This window comes from Python bivittatus, unplaced genomic scaffold, assembly GCF_059951505.1.
Source record: "Python bivittatus isolate LINGU-HERP-01145 unplaced genomic scaffold, Pbiv_v1 ctg000690_np1212, whole genome shotgun sequence".
Lineage (NCBI taxonomy): Eukaryota > Metazoa > Chordata > Lepidosauria > Squamata > Pythonidae > Python > Python bivittatus.
Genome location: NW_028277096.1, coordinates 11621343 through 11643789, shown reverse-complemented (window position 1 = coordinate 11643789; position 22447 = coordinate 11621343). Strand labels below are relative to the sequence as shown.

The following is a 22447-nucleotide window of genomic DNA, read 5'->3' as shown; positions in this document are numbered from 1 at the left end:
CCTTATAAGGCATGTAAAAGAGAACAATTTTGAGAGAAGATGCCACAAGGGGAAAAGGGAAGAATAAACAAGGTATTTTATCAATCATCATTTCCCAAACCTTTAAAAAGAAACAATCAATTAAGAAGGTAGAATGTGTATATAGACACATTGCTATGCAAGAATGCAATCACTCACGCCCTGGTCAACTTACAATTGAACTATTGCAATTTGCTCTACATGGGGCTGTCCTTGAAGACCATCCAGAAGCTAAGCTGGTTCAAAATGCAGCAACACGAGCAATCACAGGCACCTCACACTATGCCCATTTGGCACCGCTGCTATACAAGCTGCATTGGCTGCCAGTTAACTTCTGGGTGCAATTCAAGGGGCTGGTTGTTACCTATAAAGCTCTTCAAGGCATAGGGCCTGGTTACCTGAGGGGCCACCTATCTTCAATTGTTTCTGCCCACCTGGTACATTTGGGCAGAGTGGGTGCACTCCAGGTCCCCTAGATTAAACACTGTCATCATGTAGGACCAAAAAAATGTGCCTTCTCTGTCACAGCCCTGCCCTCTGGAACAGTATCCCCCCAGAGATACAGATGGCGTCCACGTTCCTGGGGTTCCAGAAAACCCTTCAGACCTGGCTTTGTTCCCAGGCCTAGGATTAATGTATTTGTGAGGGCCCTGACATATTTTTATTGTTATGGTTGTTTTTAGTCTGGGCAGTCACATTCTATTTTATGTTTTTATGCTTTTAACTGTTTAAACAGTGTTATTATGATTTTGTAAGCCGTCCAGAGTATACTGTAATGGGCGGCCATAACAAATTCAAATTCATTCATAAGTAAATAACACAAGGAATGCAAAGATAAAATAGGAGAATATTCAACAGAAGCACCACATGGGTAAATCTGGGAAATGGCTAGAATAAGTTTGCTTTTATATGCCAGCTTCCAATGGTCTGGCCACTGCATAATGAAAAAAAGTCATATTCTATATTAAAGCACTTGCTTTGCACACTCAAAGTCCCGAACTTAATGCTTCTATAATAATAAGAATTTCGGGCAGCAAAGCTGAAGAAAACTTTTGCCTTATGCTTTGGAGAGCTACAAGTACTGCAGCAGATATTACTAGGTTGAATGCATCAAATAACCTACTCACAAATACAGTACCTCAGGTTGTCCCAAGAAATGGTAGAGTCTAAGTTTTACATGCAGAAGATCCCAGGTGGACCCCACTAGAAATGCTAATGGAAATTATTTAGATCAGGGAAGTTGCTAATTCACTTCTTGCCAGAAATAGCCTGGAGAGCCACCTAGTCAATATTGTGCTTGATGGACCCATAATCTGATTCAGTACATATAATTACACAGAAACAAGGAAGATGTATTTGAAAGTAAAAAACAATCATTTGATCATTGTAGGAATGAGCCTAGGGGAGCCCTGAGCTCATATGTTCTCTACTCCCCTCTCCTCCTCCAAAGCCACTGCAAGGAAGAGATGGAACAATTTTGCTTGCAACTTAGGAATCTGCTTTGCTTCATTTCATTTTGTTCTTGAGAGCTACAGTCATCTTTTCTGCCAACAGATAGCAGACTGTTTAATCTTTTCCAACCTGGTGACCTCCAGATGGATTAGTACTACAGCCCCAGAATTTCTAGCAAGCATGATCAAATGCTGGTGGGGAATTCTGGAGGTTGTGTGGAAAGCACCTGAATGGAGAAGACTTGGTGCAGTGAAGTCTCAACTGTGGTTTTCTAAAAAAATTAGCTTTACCAACCAGGTTAAGATTCAGATGCAACATTAAATTGCTAATAAAAGAGGTTATCCCATCCTGACCATATATCCCATACAAGCCATATATAACTGCAGTGAAACATGAAAATAAAGCAGATTCAGAATTGCTACAGAGAAACTGAGGAAAAAAATAACCACTACTCCATTTTACCATGAAAGAAGTATTCAGCTATCATCCAGGATCTGCACAAAGTATCCATATGGCTCGCAAAAAAATCAACATTAATCATCTCATGAAGCTCAAGACCTCTCAGGTTCCACTCTGCACTATTTTTGAACGCTGACATCTGGAAGAGCTGCACGCCAAAGCAGCTTGAGAAGGAAGCATCTGATACAGCTCTTACTAATTTCATGGACAACAAACTGGAAGTTGCCAAGACTATGCAGGGCTCCAAAGAGCAAAGGCTGGCATTATCGATCACAGAACAGTCAAGTCATCCAAGAATCTTACGGGTGCTGAAATAATGAACAACTAAATTAAGAGTGCTCAGATGGAGGTACTAGATATAGAATGGCTGAGATGTGAGTAGCTACCTGGTCCCCTGCAGAATAAATATATCATCTGAGCCACAGAGATCAAGGCCTACTTAATTTTAATCATGGGAATAGCAAAACATTTCCCCACAACCTGATTTTTAAAGTAAAGGATAGAAGAAAAAAAAATGGCAAAGATTGCCCACATGTTAATATTACATTACAACTCTTATTTCTATCATTCATACTTCAGCTACATTATATCAGGAATACCCTGGAAGTTGGGATGCCTTTGAAAAGTTATCCAAAGTGATAGTTGATTCAGAACATGTCCCTCAGCTGTTGAACAAGTGCCTCTAAGCACACACATATCATGTAACAGTAGATTTCACATCTGTATATCCATGACATGAGGCACTTTACCATCAACTTAATTCCTGACTTAGGTATGCGCAAGCCTTACATATGTTGAAACAGTAGTTTATATTCCTGCAGATATCAGATAAAAGGAACTCCTGAACCTCACTTCTCAATGGAAGTTGACCACATGAAGGAGTGTTTGATTCTCCACTGTTCTGTACATTTTAATCAGCTGGCTTCTCTATGACTACCAGCAAAAAACCGAGTAACTAGAAAAACTACATGAGAAGAAACTTTCAGTAATGAAGATTGTTACCTTAGGAGGAACGTAGAACTCTAGAAGGAACCTTTCCCCCTCTATCTTTATTGCTTTCCTTAGCAGCAAACGGCACTTTTGCCACTGAGAGCTACCCACACAGTTTGTATCATCAGCAACCATGTAGCGGAGGGTTCCCTCTCTCTGAATGTCCACTAAATCCACTTTAGAAGATTGCCCCTTTGAAAGCCAGAGCTTGTGGGTCCATTTCTCTCTGGAATCACTATGTTCTTTGCTACCAGGAGGACAGTGTTCCCTGTCAGACTGTTTGTTTTGCATGGCTTCTGCGCCTGGCTCTGGAGAAGACCGCCGATGCCACATCTCCTTCATGCCATCCACCACACACAAGCTCATGTTCCTCAGAGAAAAACCTTTCTTGAATTTTGTCTTAGAGGTACTGTGAACAGAGACATCTTCTGAGCTTCGGGACTGGCCATAGGAGGAGACTTTTCTTGCCTGAACCTGTTGAGTTTGACTTAAATACCTGGTGGAGGTGAGTGTGTGGTCCATACTATCTAGAGATTCCACGGAAGTCTGTTCTTTCCTTGGCAAGAGATCCCGTCCATAAGGCATGTGGCAGTTCTGAAGGCCCACAAATGGCACAATGTTATATTTAGTAGGGGAGTTGGATACAAACACCCTGTTGACCTCGAGGCTGAAGATGTCCAAGAAATTTGCTGCAAAATGATGAGAGAAGGAGGTCTCTGCCCCAGGGGTGTCGTAGTGGGGATTTTCCTTCAGGAATTGGCAGAACTTCTGAGCAAAGTCCACTGCAGCAGCCTGGGCATGGAGCTCACAGAATTCCCTCCAGTCAGGAAGCTGGGAGGGAGGTTCTTGACAAAGGGCATCACCATTCATGACTGTTCCATTCCACCTACGACCAAGCTGCCAAGAGAAAGATGGTGAGAGATAGATAGACAAGCTCTAACCACCCACTCATTCTCAACTACAAAATAATCTGATTTGTTGCAAGGGCTACTGGTTTGTCATGATGTTCAAACCCAGTTTGTACTGGACTACTTCAGAAGAAGTGGGACCTGGAGTAGGAACAGGAGCCATAAGAGTAGTAGTGATTAAAGCTCTCAACAAATTCAGGAAAAACATTAAATAGCCTTTTTAAGGTGTCTAAAATCAATTACACTGGCAAAATACCTTCCCTCTTTCTCTCTCAATTTTTAAAATGGTATTTTTAAAAAATCTACTGTCCAATTAAGTTCCAGCACTTTTAATCCAGCCTTCCCCAGTCTGATGCCCTCCACCTGACTTGCGGGCACAATTCCTGGAATTCTTAGCCAAAACATACCCCGTATATCATTTGGGAATTGGAATTGGGCTTGAAAATCTTAGTTTCTCAGTTTACAGTGGGGCAAAAAAGTATTTAGTCAGCCACCAATTGTGCAAGTTCTCCCACTTAAAAAGATGAGAGAGGCCTGTAATTTTCATCACAGGTATACCTCAACTATGAGAGACAAAATGGGGGAAAAAATCCAGAAAATCACATTGTCTGATTTTTAAAGAATTTATTTGCAAATCATGGTGGAAAATAAGTATTTGGTCACCTACAAACAAGCAAGATGTCTGGCTCTCACAGACCTGTAACTACTTCTTTAAGAGGCTCCCCTGTCCTCCACTCGTTACCTGTAGTAATGGCACCTGTTTGACCTTGTTATCAGTATAAAAGACACCTGTCCACAACCTCAAACAGTCACACTCCGAACTCCACTATGGCCAAGATGAAAGAGTTGTTGAAGGACACCAGAAGCAAAATTGTAGACTTGCACCAGGCTGGGAAGACTGAATCTGCAATAGGCAAGCAGCTTGGTGTGAAGAAATCAACTGTGGGAGCAATAATTAGAAAATGGAAGACATACAAGACCACTGATAATCTCCCTTGATCTGGGGCTCCATGCAAGATCTCACCCTGTGGGGTCAAAATGATCACAAGAATGGTGAGCAAAAATCCCAGAACCACATGGCGGGACCTAGTGAATGACCTGCAGAGAGCTGGGACCAAAGTAACAAAGGCTACCATCAGTAACACACTATGCTGCCAGGGACTCAAATCCTGCAGTGCCAGATGTGTCCCCCTGCTTAAGCCAGTACATGTCTGGGCCTGTCTGAAGTTTGCTAGAGAGCATTTGGATGATCCAGAAGAGGATTGGGAGAATGTCATATGGTCAGATGAAACCAAAGTAGAACGTTTTGGTCTAAACTCAACTCGTCGTGTTTGGAGGAGAGAGAATGCTGAGTTGCATCCAAAGAACACCATACCTAGTGTGAAGCATGGGGGTGGAAACATCATGCTTTGGGGCTGTTTTTCTGCAAAGGGACCAGGACGACTGATCCGTGTAAAGGAAAAAATGAATGGGGCCATGTATCGTGAGATTTTGAGTGAACACCTCCTTCCATCAGCAAGGGCACTGAAGATGAAATGTGGCTGGGTCTTTCAGCATGACAATGATCCCAAACACACCGCCCGGGCAACAAAGGAGTGGCTTCGTAAGAAGCATTTCAAGGTCCTGGAGTGGCCTAGCCAGTCTCCAGATCTGAACCCCATGGAAAACCTTTGGAGGGAGTTGAAAGTCCGTGTTGCCCAGCGACAGCCCCAAAACATCACTGCTCTAGAGGAGATCTGCATGGAGGAATGGGCCAAAATACCAGCAACAGTGTGTGAAAACCTTGTAAAGACTTACAGAAAACGTTTGACCTCTGTCATTGCCAACAAATGATATATAACAAAGTATTGAGATGAACTTTTGATATTGACCAAATACTTATTTTCCACCATGATTTGCAAATAAATTCTTTAAAAATCAGACAATGTGATTTTCTGGATTCCCCCCCCCATTTTGTCTCTCATAGTTGAGGTATACCTATGATGAAAATTACAGGCCTCTCTCATCTTTTTAAGTGGGAGAACATGCACAATTGGTGGCTGACTAAATACTTTTTTGCCCCACTGTATTTAGCCAACTGATTCAGATATTGCAAATTAACACCAACCAAAGCAAAGGGATCAGGATGCAGAGTCTGCAAATGGCATTTTGTTGCAATCCTGAATCCTCCAAGATCATAGTGCTGAAACCTAATGCCAAACTGCTATATTCAATTGCCCAAATTGTAATAGGAAATGAAAGGAAATGGGTAAACAGCTAAATAGACCTACAAATATTAAAAATACTACTACCAACTTTTGAAAAAAGCATGAAAAACTGGGCCAAGCATTCTGGCCTGTTGCCATGGCAATATTACTACCTCGTCTCCATGTATGTCTTCGGCATGAAAAAAGTGATTTCAAAAAGGCTGCAAAAACACTGCCTGCCTTTGAGGCATACACACATAAACGCACTCACATGAACATTAAATCACCAACTATGCTTTCCTAATGTCTCTTTTTAACCAAAACACAATGCTGAAAGAGAAGAAAACCTTCTCATCCCTCCAAGGACATTCACACCGAAATTCACCTCCCTTCCCTGGCTCTGAGGTGGCCTGTTTCCTGTGTGTTCCTGGAGGACGTGTCCTTCTTATGAAGCTTCCATCTCACTGCCTGCCTGTTGCCAAGGCAGGCTGGAGCTGGATCAAGATGACCCATTTCTGCTAAGGCTGCTGGACAAAAACAACCTCCTGGAAGCCTTGTCCCCTCAGATCATGGGAATATTGACGTGTGGAATACCTTCCACAAGTCAGTCTTCCCACTGGGAAACTCCCTTGTCATCCCCATTTCATTCTTCTGCCTGCCTATCAGCCTCTCTCCCCTCCAGCAGCACTGGAAACAACACACTTTCCTCCCATTTTGAGCTCCGCCAAATATTTAATAAATTTATATGGCCACCCATCTCGTATACCTGATTGGGTGGCTAACAATTAAAAACAGAATAAAAACACAAGCAAAATTGTAAATAACATAAAATAGCAGCCAACAACACTCACAACATGCCACAATCAGTATAGGCAAGTAATAGACCAATGACAGTACAGTATCAGCAGGAGAATGGGCCAGTGATGGCCCTTTCACCTTGTCAAATGGTACAGTCTCCTTTCTATGCTTTCAAGAAGGAAGAAAGCTCTGAAGGCAACATAGCCCTAGTTTCTGGGAATGGAATGGTGATTTTAGTGAAAGCAAAATCCTTTTTCCCCTCCATGGATGCGTGGGAATGGAGATTGTTGGGTGTTTCAGCTACACGGACAAACGTGCTAATGTTTGTCTTTAGGAATGAGACTTATGAACTGTTTGGGTGCATTCAAACCCTGCCTGTCATTTGCCTGGTTTGGGTTAGTAAGCGGGATTGTAGTTTATTACCCCTGGATTATTTGCATTACATGCAAACCATGACTTAGCACAAGGGGTGGACCCAGCCAACCTTGAAGCATTTGGTATATATTCCAAGTATTTGGGAAGAGGAATGACTGTAATGAAGGCAAGACCACCCTGAACTGTCAAGCCAAGATCGGGTGTAGGAGCATAACGGAACAGGGAGGAACCTGACTGATCCACTTGAGTCACCTGACACCTGCAACATCATCCTCTAATTGTCACCAGCAATGGAAGTGCTCTCACGCTAGCAGGTTCACACCAAGCTGCTAACAGAGGCATAGAGAGTTAGTGAATCCAGCTTATGGATAATATGTGTTTATTCTGTTAATCATTTACTCTGTAGGGTATCTTGGCTAGTTTAAATCAGGTTTCCTTTATTTCGTAAGTTCCTTTGACTTATGCAGAAATAAATTGCAATTTAAATATTTTTACACAGAGAAGAAGAGCACCAGGATGAGCCATCTTATACAAGATACAGTGAAGATAATTTTTCATCCTGGCACTACTGCAAGGTATTTTAATAAAATCAACGTTGCAGCAACTTTTAAGTCGTCTTTTTAGTTCAACCCTGAAACAGGCTCTAGTTTCTGGCCTATGGTCATTTACCATTTCAAAGTATGACAGACAGCATGCAAATTTGGGTTATTATTTGGTGATTCTAGAATAGTTAGGCTGGTCCTGGGTTGGGAGGGGAAGAGATACAGGACAAGGCAGAGACAGACCTCTTGGGGGTGGAGAAGCAACAGGACTGAGCACATGCATATAAAAATCTCTATACAGTATTTATATTTAACCTCTGATAAATTCCCCAACAATGACTGTGTGATGCCTTCATAGCCATAAACCAGGGTAAATTAAGAACAAACCATAGTTATTAAATCAGAATCTGGGCCTGGGTCCAGGTCCCAATTACACAGTAAGCAAAAAACAATATGACTTCATAGACCACAGAAACACTTCGTGAGCTTTGCTTTAAGTTAGTGTGATGGATGATCCCATCTATTATGGCTTAGTGTAATTTGTGTGTGAGATCCAGGTGACTATAGCATATCCAACAAATCATGGTTTAAAAATCTTGCCCTAGCATTGTGTATGTCTCCAGTCACATCTTCCTTGCATGGCTAAATGTGTAATGCATATTGATAGACTATTGTTATCTGTACCCCAAGACTTCGGATTACTCTCACAAACCAATTGGGTTTAACCCTAAAGAAAAACAATAATCCAAGCAAAGGTTTGGAGAAAATGTTGGCCAAGAATTGCTGAAGAACTGTAATAATTATGGGTTCTCACTACCTAGTATATGATAAATTAACTGATGTACATGCATGACTGTATCGCCGAGAGGGAGAGTCAATCTCCCACCCACCAGCATTTGTCGTATTTGCATATTTATTGCAGGGCTGTAAATTTTAGCTGCACTTTAAAAAATTACCATTGCTGCTTTGCCTATTACATGGAACTAAAGTTGTCAACAGAATAGCATTTAAGGTGTCTACTATTTTGATGAACTAGAGGAGTATTTGTGCCAACTGAATACCAAGTTTGCAATCAAGAATTGAATCTCTTGGATAAAAGGGAAAACGTTTGGCTACTTTAATTGGAGTTAAATTAGGCTATTTTTATTAGCACTATATTTGCTGTTATATCAATTTGTTCATGGCGGTTCGTTGTGCTTTTGTACATAGTTTAATGCAGCTTAAATCCTGCATCCCCCCACCCCACAAGCAGAAACTACCCTTTCATGTGAAATTTGAAAGTGAGATTCAAGAGGTGACGATCAGCTACTGACAGTTGCAGGGAGGTCTGCATACTTCCTTTCTTTTAGAGACAATGCTATCTCAAGCATTAAAACCATCCACTTTCAGTATCAGCTTCTTTATTGCATGGAATTGTTCAGAAACCTTCTAAACTGCAAAGCTCACAGGGTCTCGGTGCCAGAAAAGTATTTCTGTTTTGACCGAGGATAACCTTCCAAGCTGACAGGGCATAAAAGCTTATAGAGAAGCTACAAGATATAAATGTAGGTTAGAGGATGGAGGAGGAGGAGGAAAAGGGAAAGCTTCCATTTAAAGTTCAGAATGCCCAGCTGAATAGTGGAACCCACTGATATTTTGCTGGCACAATCAACAACCAAGAAGCTGTTGCTGCCTTTTTTAGCTGGCTGGCTCCACCACTCAGACACAGACATCGTTTGACAAGTTGCCCAGCCACATTTATGCAGCTGTGAAAAAAGGATCCTGGCTATGACTTCCTCAGACAAGCCACAGATTTCTATCTGTTTAATTTTTGGATTTCGGTGTGATCCCACAACCCTGCCTGCTGTTCACATCCAGACTGGTATTCAGAGCTGAGCTGCCTCCAAGGCAGCATGGCTGCTCTATTTAACCATGACGACTAATTTGCCCATCTCCAACCTTTGCTGGCCCAGCCAATTATTCAGTTTTGCTTCACTGGTTCTTAGATAACGTTGCTCTCGTATTCTGTCTGCGTGTTCTTTCTTCTCTCATTCTAGCAGCGGTTATGAAGTTAGAGCACAAAGGGGGCCACTTATATCTTGGATTCCCACTGGGCCCGTGGATCTCTCCTTTGGCACCCGTCACACTCTGTGTCCCATCTGACATTTTTTATTAAAACAAAAGCCTTTAATTAAAAAAATAGGGGAAGATGACATGCTTGTCAAGCAAAGTGCCAGCCTTCAATATTGTTATTTCTAAGACTGTCTTTGGAAACTAAATGGCACTCATAAATCCTCTTTCAGAAAGTAAACATGATGAATTGCTGTCCCCCACTGCTTCTTTTAGAAGTATGCTCACCTACTCAGAAAAGGAATGAAAGTAAGCAGAGCTAGTAGACAGACCTTTGGGGAACTGAGGAGATTAGCATAGGTAAATGAGTGTTTTTCAACTGATGGTAGCCTCATGGTAGCCATTCCAGGCAGAGACTTTCCCCATAAACCATTTTGCACAATTGTCTATAATACTGTGCACTCTCAATAGTCTCCAAGTGTGCACACTAGTTCTTCAAATTTGGGGATCAATGAATCTGCCTCCCTAATGAATGCATGAAGCTTAATTGAAACATTTCTGAGACACAGCAGCCTCTGCCTGAATCTATCCAGAGGCGAGAACTTCCCTAGGTAATGGGATACCCTGACAGCTAAGTTCATTTGCAAGATCTCTATTCTGTGTTTCACTGACCATCAATGAGAGAATCAGTAATGGCAGAAGAGCTCTTTCCTGACCACATAGATCTAGAGCTCCAAGCAGTCTTGGCTCAAGGATAATGGAATCCAACTCCATGGTCTGGAGCACATCCACAGACATGTTCCAAGGTCTTCATCTTCAATGGGTGATAAATTTTATTCCTGAGATGCCAGGGACTGAATGCAGGACCTTTTGCATTCCAAGCATGTTCACTTCCATCACGTTATGGCATCGGACACCTATTCCAGAATACAGTTTCAGCTATGACTGGAAAAACCTATAATGGAGACAGATATTGCTTATTTCTGTAGAGGACCACAGAGTTGACCTTGAAGAAGGAATGCAAAGACCATCAGCCAAACATGAATTAACCCTGGGAAGACAAGACAGCATGAGAAAAAAACTTAAGGTTGCCCTGCCTTGACTCTCTTCGGTTTAAGAGGGAGGGAAGAGGAAACACTGTCAGCCTTGCAAGATTCTGTTACTACAACCTATATGAATAAAGTTCCAATATTTCATGTGGAGTCTATTTCCTAACCTGGCCTTCCTTGAAGGGGTGACATCAGTCTTGAAAGCTTCACTACTCTCTATTCAGAGAGCCAGAGAACCTTGCCTTTGGTTGTAGTGATGGCAGCTGACATTTTGCACTCCTTCTCCAAGGTCATCTCTGTGGGTTCTTTACTATTTTCTATCTCTGGTACAGCTAAGAGCTATGCTTAACCAGATCAGTTAAAGACTTGGCGGGTGTATTTGCACAACATGCTAAGTATGATTAGTATTATTTTGGATTCTTTTTTTAAAAACCTTTAGCATGCTGTGTGTGAACCCAGCTTGTTTACTTATAGTCTGATGTTTTGGGCAAACACAGAAAATAGGTTAACTCAATAACTAGGTTAAATGTATTCTGTGAAAATAAGTGGATAATCAGAATACGCCTGAGAAATTAATCTTTGCAAATTCCTCTACAAACTGATCTGACCCGCACCTTCTATATTAACCTGAGAATCAGAATATAGTTTGCTACCGGATTTCAAATGTTCATGGCTGAAATAATAAAATGATATTTCATAAACAGACATGTGCATGCATGACCGTGTGTATGCAAATGTCCATGTGTGCATGCACGCACATACAGAAACTTACTGGAATGGACTTACAGACCAATATCTACTGAAGTAATTTAAAAACAAAATTCAATTCACCCAGAACTAATAGGAGTTGGTGATATTTAACCTCTGTGAATATGGTTGTTCCGAAGTCATTCAGTTTTGCCATTTTTATTGGAAAAATATGCTCCCTTTTTCATGAATTTGTTATGCCTGGCTCTTGTATGAGAAAATGGCTATTTGATCTCCCAAAAGGTCCAACTGAGATTGCGGTAACAGACTCTGTGGCCCACCCGAACTTTCAGCACTACAACTCCCAGTCTCCTTGGTCACGCTGGCTGAAGCTGTTAGGAGTTGTAGTTCACCAACATGTGGGGGGCTGATTCTTCACTTGCTTCAGGAAACCCTGGTTGCTCCTCTATTTGTTCTCCAACATCTAGCATTCAGTGGAGTTAAGGATGAACCTTATTCTTTTGCTGCAGTTGAACTTTATAGTTTTATAGTTTCATTTGTTTTTATTTATCATTCGTTTCCCAGGGTCAAATGATTAAAGCAGTACAGGATTATACAATAATAAATGCATAAATAAATTGTGGTATCTATACTCTGCCATCTCTCTGAGATCTCAAAGTGACTTACACTGGGACTTTCCTAATTCTATGTGAGGTTGGCAGGGCTAAGAGAGAGACGCTGACTAAGGTCGCTTTATAAGTCCATGGCCTGCACCAGTCTTCCCATCACACAATAATAAAAATAGACACAGCTTCCACCACTGTGTCCATAAGCATCTACTTCATCCTCCCATTGCTGAACTACTTCCCTCACGTGCTCATATCTTTTACTCCCCTTCCCTCTCCTGCGGTTGCCGGAACTAAATGAGAATGACAGGCAAACTCTTCCTTGTCGGATTGATTCTCTATCAGATGAGACACAGCTAACTGGCCAGGTCATAAGGCTTTGGAAATCAACTGCCTCTTCCAGTATAATACAGAATATCTTTCCATCCTTCACTGGGTTTTCCCTTCCCATAGCGCAAGAGTGACGGGTTTCCTTGCTGGATGGTTTCATCTACTTGAAACTCATCACTCGGATGACTGATCTTAGAGCAATGGACTGAAGCATTAAACATATTGTACAGCCACCCATTTCCTGCATACAAAAAACCAAGGCTTCTAGCAAGCCAAGATTCTTGCAAATCACTTTTAAACAGAGCTCTGCTTTGGGGTGGGGTGGGGTGGGGTGGGGAAAAATATAAGCAAGGATCAACATTTCACACCAAGGCAATGCACCAGCGTCTGAATTCTTTTGCACAGAAAGTGGCCCTCTATGGAAGAGACAAAGTGGTACTGCCAACTAGAATTCCTGAGCTTCTGAGGCTTGCCCGTGTATTTTTATTTCAGTCAAGAACGATGAGGACTAGAATTCAGTTTGAGCAGTTCTGATTTATCTTGTTTTGAACAGCAAATTTACAAAAACTGGAATCTGACCCAAAACTCCTGAAGGGTTGGCACGCCTGGCAGATGGATGGCAAAAACCATCTCAAGGGGGAAGTGGGCACAGCACAGAGTTTCTTAACTGATCAGAGCAGCAAGTGATCTTCAACATTTTATTAAAGGCATGAAATTAATGCAAGATCTATACTTGCATATTGGTGTTAGGCTGTTCCCCTAAAGCTCTGGTGTTCTAATACCCTCCAGATAGCCTGCAAAAAAAGCATAAAAACTCCTCCTGGTTATTGTAGGATGTACCATCCTTGTCCACCAAACTGTTTCCTTCATGGTGGAGAACAGAGGAGGGATCACCTAGTGTCCTATTTTCCATCTCTAATCTGTTACTGTTATGCGCACAGAAGAATTGAAGCTACCACAGACCACTCCCTTTGAGAATGTCCGTGCTAATTACTCACAGCGTTGTTTCCAATGGCTCTGGAAAATTCTCTGTGTGTGATATATAGATTAAGTAGATTATTAAATTATATTAAATTATTATATGTACTCAATCCTCTGCCCTTTTATCTCTTTCTTGTTGTTCATGTTTCTCTCTCTGCTTTGGTCCCATTTTTGTCAGTTAACCTCTCTGATGTTTGCTGAAGTTTAACGAATGAATATCAAGCTATATTATTTTTTGCTAGCTGAATGGACGGCACGTGTGCTTGCTCTGATTTGAGTGTAGGAGTTGACTCCTGGGTGCAATCGAAACTGGGAATTATGCCCAATAATTTTCCAACTATGATTTGTTGCTGTGGGATTCAACAACGATGCAGCGCTTCTGAAGCTGGAAGTTCTAACTATCATACCCAATAGTTAGTGGCAGACCTTTCCTTCATAGATGTGCTTAATGTGGAGATAACTTCTTGCAGCCCCAGGAATTTGCCAAATGTGCTATCACAAAATAGCTTCTATTAAGTTGCCCATTCATAAAATGGTTGTCAGAGGAAGCAGGTCCGTTCAGAAAACTCTCATTTATCCAAAGGCAAACGGCTGAAATTGTTCCTAACCGCACTTTTTAACCCCCCAGAATGCTCCTTGCCATCCTAGCCTTTTCTGAGCACATGGCTATGCCACCCAACGGGCACTGGATTTCACTCTTCCTTTTTATCTTCTAAAAAAAATGCTTTTGGAGACTGTGTGAGGTCTAAGGGCATCCTTAAAGATAAAAGTAATGGCAGAGAGACTGGAATTCTGCTTTGAAATGTGAACATGCCAGCTTCCCTTCGTTTTTAATTAAATACACTTCACAAATTAAAGTCAAGTGCAGGGGCATTTGTGGGGGAGGTCGAAAAAATCAAGAGGGTGGCTGTGACCACCTGATCCAAGCCCCACATCACTCTCACACACACCCAGTTATGGGGGGGGGGGAATTCTTTCCCCCTTTCTTGAAACTCTCAGTGTTCAAGACTGTACAGAAGCCACAAGCAACTAAAGTGCAGTGGAGCACTTTTTCACACACCCCCCAAGTAAAACACATGAAATTCTGCCCCTCCAGTAACACTACTGCCAGATCCCTGATACCCGTGGCAGATGAAAACATTTAAAAGTTGGCCCCCGCCCCCCAACACTCCCTACCCCTGCTGTAAACAGTCTTTTCTGAATGAGTTTATATAATATTTCAAAACCTAAACCTAGATTAACAGAGAGAGAAGGTGGGGGGGAGAGAGAGGGAGAGAGAAAATGCTATGCTGATAGAACATCATATACCCAAACTATATTATGGCTCAGCATGATGGCCTGGTTCATGCAACTTGCTAAACCAATGGCTGGGTTCCCATAACTCAGACTACCGTTTTAGCCTATCCAACGGGATGCAACCCCAGCAATTATTCTGAGTCCTAAGAAATCTTCCCTCCTGCCACAGCTAAAGATTTGAAGAACTCTAATTGTGCAATCTGCAAAATGGTGTCCAAGGATACCAATGGTCCATAACCTCTCCTTTGATGCCATTCAGGTACCCTGCCCCAGCAGATTTGTTACATTAAAACACATTTTAATTTTTATAAAATGGGAAGCTGGTTTGCTGCAAATCAAAGTGTTAGCCTCTAGCCTCCTTTTCCTTTCCAATAATTTATCTGGACCCCATAAGTTTTCTTAGAAAGGGAAAATGGTTGGGCACATGCCCCCAAAAGGTCAAAGGTAAGCAGAGATCGTAGCTGCCATCATCTTGCTTCAATAGGGATGGCAGGGAGCATTCTGATAGGTTCATGCTTTGTAAGGCCCGCCTCCTCAGCCATCTTGTGAGAGCACCCACAATATATCTAGAATATATATAGAATTCTAAATGGCCTCTCCAAATGGGGGTCTCTGCTCTAACCTGTCTGATTCCATCACTGTTTTAAAGGAAAAGAAATTCATATTCTTATTTCATTTCTCCAGCCTGCAAAGGATTCAGGGCAACGTAGTAGTTACAGTGTTAAATTAATACTGGGAAGACCCTAGAAAATGACTGGGGGATTTGGGGCCCAGCCACTCTCTCTCAGCCAGATATATCTTATGGGGCTATAATAGCAAGCTAAACCCTGGAGAATGTAGTACCATGTTCCGTTGCTCAAGTTTCTGGAGGAAAAGAGGATGTAATCACATAAATAAAATGAGAGAGAGAAAACTGAACTGGCAAATATTACACTGCTTGGGGAAAAAGCAGATCTGATTTGCTGAGCAGCAGAAAGTAACACAATAATGGAGGATGGTATTAAGTCATCTTGGCATGCGAATATTAGGAAACTCTCATCACAGAATTCTTTTGTCACTCATAAAAATTCAAAGACCCTTTAAACTGGGAAGAGGAAACATAGATAAAGATAATTTGTGATACATCCCTTGTCCAAATGAAGCCCTTTCCAACACAAATCCTAACCAGCAGCCCAATTTTGGCTAGGAAAATTAGAAAGAAAGAGCTGGTTCCAGAGAAGCAAGAATTGCCAGGAAAAAAGCTTTTCAATTCCAAGAACAGCATTTAATTGAGAAGAAGGAGAGATAATGACAGGATCTCTTACTCCAATGGAAGAAGATTTCAGTTTTACACAAAAATGGAGGAATGACAACCAAGGGCTTCAATGAAGAGTCACAATGGGATTGCTTTTCAGTTACAAGAAAAGCAAGGCTTTGTTTCTTTTCTTTTCTTTTCTTTTTTAAAAAGCCAGTAAAAGGGAATTGTTGAGACTCAGAGCCTGTCAGTTCACATCTCAGCATTCAGGGAATTTTACAAGAGTTTCATCTATTAAAGAGGAGAGAGATACAAGGCGGCACTAAATGGCACCACAAGATGATTGGCTTACAGTCCAGCGCAAAGCAGTGCCAGTAAGAAAAACAGAAAACTCTAGTGTCAATTTTGGTGTTTTTTCTAGCAGTCCCTCAAATACACACCAAAACCTATAGACAATCCGTTTCAGTAAAAATCAAAATGCAAAGATTAGCTGGAAGTTTAGTCTCCTCTCCTTTTCATTCTGTTGAGTATAAACGTTGCAAAAATTCAGGGCTAAATTCTCTCTTTCCACAGGGATAGTTTGGACCAGTGTTTCTCAACCTTGGCCGCTTGAAGATGTGTGGACCTCAACTCCCAAAATTCCCCAGCCAGCACTGGCTGGCTGGGGAATTTTGGGAGTTGAAGTCCACACATCTTCAAGCGGCCAAGGTTGAGAAACACTGGTTTGGACATTTAGAAGAGCGGAATCCTGCTACCGCTGGCTAAATCTCACTCCAGTCTAGTCTTCTGCTGCTACATGGCCAACGAAAGGGAAAAAGGAAGCTCAATTCACCGCTGTGTGGTCCAGACAAGCAAGAGGCATTTAGTACAACCTTCTTGGTACATGGAAGTACAGATTTAACTGTCATAGTCCTTTTTTGTTTTTTTTCAATTGAGGATCAGAATTCTAAAAGCAAGAGAAAAAAAAACATTCAAGACATTTAAAAACCATTAAACCTACTAGAACCACCATCCTTTCCAAAACCACATAATTTTACTCTTGTTCAACCTAGGACGTTTCCAGGAATTTGTGAGGGTGACAGGAAATAATCCTGCAACCTTCTTTGGAAGAGTGGAGCAACATCTCAACAAAGGTTGCAGTCCTCATGTATCCCCTTAGAGTATTTATTTAGGAGAATTATGAGGCCCATGCAAAGGTCAGAATAAAATATATATTGTTGTTTCAAGAACAGCAACTCTCCAACTCCTCAAGAACAGGTCTGTTCAGTTCCAAGCTTAGGCTTAGAGGTGGCTTCAGTGGTAGACAGCCCTCATCATATTTCCCCTTTGAAGGTGCTAAGGTAAGGTATTGAAAGAGGCAAGGATAAAGCTATGCAGTGTGGCACACAGAGACAAGAGCTTTCTATCAAATCTCAACTTATGAAACCCAGGGTTCATGCTCAACAGCTTTTTGTTTATCTGTATTACAGATATTTGTTCTTTATTTTCTTCTATGTGGTCACCAGAAGTTGAAAATGACTTGATGGCTTATACAGTAATCATCGTCATTTTCTTCTTTTGCCCTATCAAATCCCAGCACCACCAAAAACTTGAATAGCCATGCTGTTGAGAGTCTTCCAGGATGCCTTTCTCCAGGTACAGTTACCTGGAAAAATCAAAGCAAGTAAAAACCCACTGGTGAGAAATCAAGTCCACATATCCGAACCTATGTCTCCAATTTGCAATGCTTCTAAGAATCTGGATTCTGGCTCTCAGAAATCTAGACAGAACAATTCTCAGCAAGTACCATTTTTAAGCATATATACTTGAAAACCATACAGCATCAAGTCTAAGGCCCACTTAAAAGATGCATCCTCTTCTCTGAATGTCTCCAACTTCAAAGCCATCTTTGCATAACCTGTGGCATTGGATTCCCCAGATTAAGTGTCATGCAAAAAAAATGGTAGTCTGGGCTCTGACCAAAATTTGCTAATTTTGACAGATGACTCAGAGCTCTGCTATAAAGAGAGAGGAAGAATCAGCTGTTGATGCCAAACATCACTGTGTCAACTCTGATCATGTCTGATACTTCTCTTTCCTTGCCTTTTTTGCAATTGCAAGAAAAAGCCTTCTTTGCCTTTTCTTGCAATTTTGCCTTGTTATGGAGATGCCCAGTCCATAGATGGTTTTCTGTTCCTTTTTTTTTTTTTTGTCCCCTGCTTCCCAAGCTAAGAAGGAAAAAAAAAAAAACCCAAGAGGGAGAAGAAGCCAGAGAAGGGAGTAAAGAATTGGGCAAAAAGAATGTGAGCAAATAGTGCCTTTTTGAGCAGCCATTTCGGCTGAATTAAGGCCTGTTGCCATAGTTTTATCAAAGAAATTTGCAACACCTGCCTTTTCCAACCACCATCTTTGGTCTGCTTCTAGTCAGTCATCTCTTGGACTTATACCAAACTGGCCAACCAAGAAATCCTTGTGTGTTTCAAGTTCTAATCAAGAAGCATGCTAATAAGATGGGCAGAACTTTTGCTGCAATAGTTCTCAATGCGGCCTCCTAAACAGAATGATGGTCCTCTGTCACAAAAGCACCCATCAAGGGTCCCCAATAACTTACTCAACAGCATGACAATTGATTGATGAAACAGTCATTTCATTCGAAGCACTGGAACAAGTTCTGGCCTCCCTTGAGAGCCACATTTACACTACACAAATGCAACGATCGCTGGCCCCTTTGGGGATAAATTAGATGCCTAACTGAAATGTGACGCCAGGGCCAACTTTTTGCTCAATGCATTATGGATCACTTTGACAGGGACCAGCAACATAAGCCTGCAAATACCAAGGTGTTCCCAGAACCACTAGGAAGGACAGTGAGATTTATCAGTTCAGATTTTGGTATTCTCACATGAGTCCTTGTGAAATGTTGGTGTCCCATGTGAAACCACACCATAACAAAAGGATTTGGGCCATTCATTTTTAAAAAGCAAAAATGGACACCAAATATTTGAAAAGGTTGCCAACTCCTGGCCTAAACAACCACTGCTGTGTCACTGGAGTAATGAAAGTGGCCATCCCCACCCAAAGAAACAGAAAAACTGCTTGTGTGCAGTTATTTATGTATCAGTTTGCAATGCACATTAGAAACTCTCCAGTTTCACTTTTCCTAATCTGGGGTCCTGCTGGATGTATTGGTTTGATTTAAACTAGCATCTGCTGCTTCTTTTTAACCTCAAGATTGTCCCTACACCATTGGGCATGTGAGGAGATATATAATCCTCAGATAAAAAGGCAATAAAATAAAATAAAACTAGTATACCTATTAAGATAAAACCAGAGGGGAGAACATTCATCATAATGCAGAATAGGGCATTAAAATCACTAAACATTCAGTGGAATAATATAGTCCATTGCCTATTTCAAACATAATAAGTTAGGGCAATAAACAAGTAATCATAAAAGATAACACAGGTTTGTTTGGTAAGTATTTGGTATAGTATTAAGGTTACTTGCTTATTGGGGATTTTATTGTCAATAGCTGTACCAGGTATTTGTTGTGTAAATACCTTAAGTGAACCCTTAAAATCTTTTCTAGTTTTCTGTGGTGATAATGACTCTTCATAGCATGCCATTTCTAGTCCCCTGAGCGTCCTCACTGCCTATCCCTGCATCTGGTCCAGTTTTTCTGACTCCTTGTTGAAGTGTGGTACCCAAAACTGGACACAAAAATCAGTCTAGGAAATGTTATTAAAACGGTTTAAATTGAAGTAGGGTTTAAACTGATGTGGGGGAAAAGGAGGGGAAGATAAGATGGTTATGCATTTGCCTTTTAATAAAAAATTGTTAGTCTGGATAGGTGCTACCAGATTCCTTCAGATTTTTGGATGCCACAAACTAATATGGCTCTCCTCCTACAATGTTTACAATATTCAAAGTGGGATATTATTGGGGGGGGGAATTATGACAGAATCATTTCCACTGTGGGGCCCAAAGTCTAGATGGACTCAGGCATACGATCTAGTAGGGCCCTTCTTCTATTTGTATCTTTCAGCCCAATGTACTTTAGTCCAAACCAAGAAATCATATAAACATCCAGACAAAATCGCCACACCCTTTCAGATTAAGCAGAATTGTGTAAACAGTAGAAAAGGCATAAGAAATCGTAAGCTAATAAAATTAAAGGCATGAGACAGGTGGAAAGGAGAGGACAGGAGAGGACAGGAGAGGAGAGGAAATCTAACCACGTGTAGTTTACACCAACACCATTCAAAATACCTCCCCACACCTTTTGATCCTTGCAAACTGTCCTTGTTTCCAACCCAACCGTAGGCTGGGGTGCCTTTTCTTCTCTAAACTTCTCAGCACTCTACAGCCTCCTGAATCAGCAGCTTCCTCTCACCTTTTACTCTTCCTTTGTGCATCTGTTTTGCAAATCAATCCACATTGTTCTCTCCATATGACCAAACCACCTCAAAGTACTACTTCTGCATTAAGTCACTTCTGTTTGTATTCAATTCACATTCCTTCAGTACCCATTCATTCCTGACCCTACTGCTACTTGTTCTACCACACACATTAACCCATTCACTTAAATGTAATTTAAATTACATTTATGTTTTTCACTTCTGTGTAACACAGCAGAAGCATGCTCTTAAACACAGCCATTTAGGCTTCTTTCAACAAAAAATTATTTCTTGCAAAAGGCCATATACTACCACTGCTTTTTCCATTTACAGGTATACCTCGGAAATATTGCGGGTTCAGTTCCAGGCCACCGCAATAAAGCGAATATCGCAATAAAGCGAGTCATACGAATGTTTTGGTTTCCCAGTGCACGTAAAAGTTATGTAGTCTACTAAGTGTGCAACAGCATTATGTTGAAAAAAATGTACATACTTAATTAAAAACACTTTATTGCTAAAAAAGCTAATCATCATCTGATTAATAATAATGAAAAAGTTTGAAATATTGCGAGAATTACCAAAAAGTGACACAGAGACACAAAGTGAGCAAATGTTATTGGAAACATGGCGCTGACAGACTTGCTTGGCGCAGGGTCGCTACAAACCTTCAATTTGTAAAAAAACACAATATCTGTGAAGTGCAATAAAACGAGGTATGCCTGTACAGGTTTTTCCATCCATTTTCCCAACTTTAGTACGCAGTCTACCAAGGTACACAAATTCATCTATTTGCTCTAGTTTTTCACTGTTTATGTAGAACTTCCAATTGTTCACTCCATTTTCCTGACAAACAGACAAACAAACAAACAGCAAAAGCCTTGGTCTTTGATACATTAATTTTCAAATTCATATAGCACACTGCATCGTGCAGGCTAAAATTTGCAGCTAGTCATTCAGATTCTCACCCATCAAGACAGCATCATCTACATACAAAAATACAGCAATATTCATGCCTCTGACTGACGCACCTCTAACCTCATCAAAAGCACACTTTATATATATTTATCCATAACAATAGATAAATTGTTATGTAATTCATTTACCAACCAAGCAGATATTATACATCTTTGTCTAGCCCCCTTCTCAGTGTTGAAGCATTATTCAAGTGTAACACAGATAGTCCTTGACTTATGATGGCAACTGGAACCAGAATTTCCATTGCTAAGCGATGCAGTTGTAAAGCGCGACCGCATCACTTAGCGATAGCAATTCCTGCACTCCGAATCCACGATCATTAGGTGAGGCAATTTCCTGATGGCTTCTCACAACCAAGTCAGAGGGAAGCTGGCAGGAAGTTGCAAGTCCCAGGCGGCTCGTAAGCAGGCCAGCAGGCAGGTAAGTGGCTGTTGCCAGGTAGGGAAGGGAGCGAGGGAGGCATGGAAGGGCTCAGGGAGGGTGCACGGGGGTCCGAAGGAGGTGCAGTAAGGCTGGGGAGGGTGTGCAGGGGTGCACAGGTGGGGGAGACTTACCCTAGCAACTTGTAATCTTCCCTACTGGCTTCCCCACTGACTTTCTGGGGAACCCGATAGGGAAGGTCACAAATGGCGATCATGTGATCACAGGGTGATGCAACTGGTCATAAGTGTGAGCTGGTTGCCAAGCAGCCAGATCACAATCAAGTGACCATGGGGGTGCTGGGATGCCCGGAACTCCAAGGACCGGTCATAACCACCATTCGTTCAGCACCGTCATAACTTTGAACGGCCACTGAACGAATGATTGTAAGTCAAGGACTACCTGTAGTTGAACAACTATTCCCTCTGTAGTTTTTGCATTTGCTCTTGCTACCTTTCTTTACTGGAGAACAATAACATAATTCCTCCAATTGTCAGGCACAGGTGCAGTCTTCACACACAAATGTCGTTGCACAGCTGCTAATTCAACAAATCACATCGTCACTTAAATTTATCTCCTATTATACCATCCTCACCTTCAGATTTACTATTTTTCAACATTTCATAATATTTATGAGTTCCTTTTCATACATATTTTCATCAGCATTAACAATTACATCATTCCATTCAATTCCAC

At 41.4% G+C, this 22447-nt stretch overlaps 1 protein-coding gene across 4 annotated transcripts in view; it reads right to left on the bottom strand.

The window, feature by feature from the left end:
* SH2B2 (SH2B adaptor protein 2) overlaps positions 1–22447 on the bottom strand; it is a 63385-nt gene that overhangs the window by 28293 nt on the left and 12645 nt on the right. For all 4 annotated transcript variants that reach the window (XM_025174138.2, XM_007421775.3, XM_025174142.2 and 1 more), the window contains one exon: positions 2932–3816. In XM_025174138.2, the coding sequence (XP_025029906.1) occupies positions 2932–3789 (858 nt within the window). In that variant the 5' untranslated portion in view covers positions 3790–3816. The remainder of the gene's footprint in view (positions 1–2931; positions 3817–22447) is intronic.